This window comes from Musca vetustissima, unplaced genomic scaffold (assembly GCF_032173495.1).
Source record: "Musca vetustissima isolate MV318-11 ecotype Yass unplaced genomic scaffold, APGP_CSIRO_Mvet_v1 utg526625, whole genome shotgun sequence".
NCBI lineage: Eukaryota > Metazoa > Arthropoda > Insecta > Diptera > Muscidae > Musca > Musca vetustissima.
Window position 1 is genome coordinate 1,401 of NW_026879895.1, and position 2,442 is coordinate 3,842.

Below are 2,442 nucleotides of genomic sequence, written 5' to 3' on the forward strand. Positions count from 1 at the left end.
TACGTTGGCTATGTCATGTTGTGAGAAGGAATGAAGATGTGCCAGCTCAAGAGGTATATACAAATCGATGGAAAGATCAAGTGGAAGACAATATATATTTTATATATTGTAAATATGATCAATAAAATTTAAATAAATACACCTACACCGATATTGAAAATATTTTCACTTTGTTCGCCAAATAAATATAATTGCAAACCATAAATATATTACAAACAATTATATTTAATTGTTAATTAACAAGCTTTAACTACAATTCTAAATAGAGTCCATTTTTATTATTTTAAACAAGTTGAATATTTTCAACTTCTTTTATTAGTTCCATATGCTTGAATTCATCTGGTTTCTTGGTAAATTTTTCCAAAAGTTGTTGTTTAGCCGGATCATCTTTGCAATAGAACATTTGCAATTCATTGGCTAAACATTGGGCCTCCTGGCCGTTCAATACGTTGCTATCATATTCACCACGCATTAAAATAATGCCCTTATCACGCATTTCGGTATAATGGACCAGAGTCAGGCATTCGGGAGCATTTTCGGCATGAACCTGAAAGAGAAAAAATGAAGTGTTATTTGAATTGAAAGTTTAAGGGCTCATATCACGGGAAGTATGGAGTTCCCGATATAAAATGCACATCATAGAAATCACTACATCGAATACTACCTACGTCATAAATTTCAAAGCAGTCCGAGTGGAGATGGATTGTTTTTAATACTAGTTGTAATCCCTGTTCTATCGGATTTTGTTACAAATTTAAATGACTTCAGTCTTAGTACTTTTGATGGGGGTTTGAACTTACTTGATAAGCCAATAAGGGTGTGAAATGGACTGTATTGCTGGCGAATTGTAGCATAATGAATTCGAAACCTTCACTGCGTGGCAGGGGCAACAAAAATATGGGATGTTCCTTGGCACGTTTCATTAACGATTCATATTGTTCCACAGTCAATGTGGCGGCCAAAACATCTTTGGTTTTGTGATATTCGAACCATATGTGTTTAATGTCATCAGCTGATTTGTCAGCCAACAATTCAATCTTCATAATATCCTCCAATTTCTTATGGGGAATTTCAGCTGCTGCCTCCTTTTTGGGTTTTGGATGCAACAATTCAGAATAGGTTCTAATGAAAGATAAAAAATTAAAAAATAACGAATGAAATCTTGGTAAATTTTTAATGAACCCCTTACCTATTTTGTGATTTTCCCTCTTTAATAGGATTCACAACTTTGTCCACTCGCTGCAGGAACTCATCGGGTGAGGTTTGTTGCAGTTTTGCTATTTTATCGGCATATTTCTCAAAATAGGGATTCTTCTCTTTGAGCTTTTCCACAGCTTCTTGGGCACGACGTTGAGCGGACATTGTAATTGTACGGACAATTGTAGAATTATTTGTTCTTAACAATCCCAGAGTATTCCTAATACAAGCCATACCAATTATCCGGAACCGGAGAAAAGAAAGAATTGTTGGAATTATTCGTCGATGTGGAGTAGCACGACGATGTGTTTCGTTTTTCCCCAAAGCAGGTGTAAATAAATGACAATTACACAACAATGTGACTTTGGGGCCGAATAGGAATTTCTAACGGCGTTAAAATGTTTTAAGCACTGGCATCGGAATCAAATTAGCATGGTGATTTCTGTTGGAAATATTTATGTTCAAACAAGTGAAATATTAAAAGTGCGCTTTTGATTTATTAATTTTTGCGAGAAATAAACAAATAAATCAATACATTAAATGGATTCCTATCAAAAAAGTGGAACAAGTCTAGTTTAGGGGCTCCACTCGGATCGCTTTGAAATTTTTACCGTAAGTAGTCCTCGTTGAGCTGATTACAGTGATATATATTTTATGTGGGGGAAATGCATACTTCCCGAGATATGGGCCTTGAAAGTTCGGAGAATATCTTGATTAAAACGGCCGTTTTAGTAATGCCACAAAGGCAATATGGGTATCATTTTAAAGCTTACAACGAATGCGCATACATGGCTACGCAATCCAAATCCTTTTTTAAGAGCAATTTTTAAATCAAATTTAAGGTTATTTAAGTAGCCGGCCTTCGGCCGGGGCTTAAGACTTTCACCTATGGACAGGCGCATACATGGCTACGCAATCCAAATTCTTTTTTAAGAGCAATTTCCAAATCAAATTTAGGTTTTTTTAAGTAGCCGGCCTTCGGCCGGGGCTTAAGACTTTCACCTATGGACAGGCGCACACATGGCTACGCAATACAAATCCTTTTTTAAGAGCAATTTTCAAATCAAATTTAAGGTTTTTTAAGTAGCCGGCCTTCGGCCGGGGCTTAAGACTTTCAACTATGGACAGACGCATACATGGCTACGCAATCCAAATCCTTTTTTATGAGCAATTTCTAAACCAAATTTAGGTTTTTTTAAGTAGCCGGCCTTCGGCCGGGGCTTAAGACTTTCACCTATGGACAGA

At 36.3% G+C, this 2,442-nt stretch overlaps 1 protein-coding gene across 1 annotated transcript; it reads right to left on the bottom strand.

The window, feature by feature from the left end:
* Positions 1-272: 272 nt before the first annotated feature.
* Positions 273-1,501, bottom strand: LOC133325057 (ATP synthase mitochondrial F1 complex assembly factor 1-like). Its single transcript, XM_061533884.1, has 3 exons — positions 1,190-1,501; positions 801-1,122; positions 273-547 (listed from the first exon to the last, which is right to left on the bottom strand). Exons 1-3 carry the CDS (start codon positions 1,429-1,431, stop codon positions 284-286), a joined length of 828 nt encoding a protein of 275 aa, XP_061389868.1. The 5' UTR covers positions 1,432-1,501; the 3' UTR covers positions 273-283.
* Between the last annotated feature and the right edge of the window lie 941 nt (positions 1,502-2,442).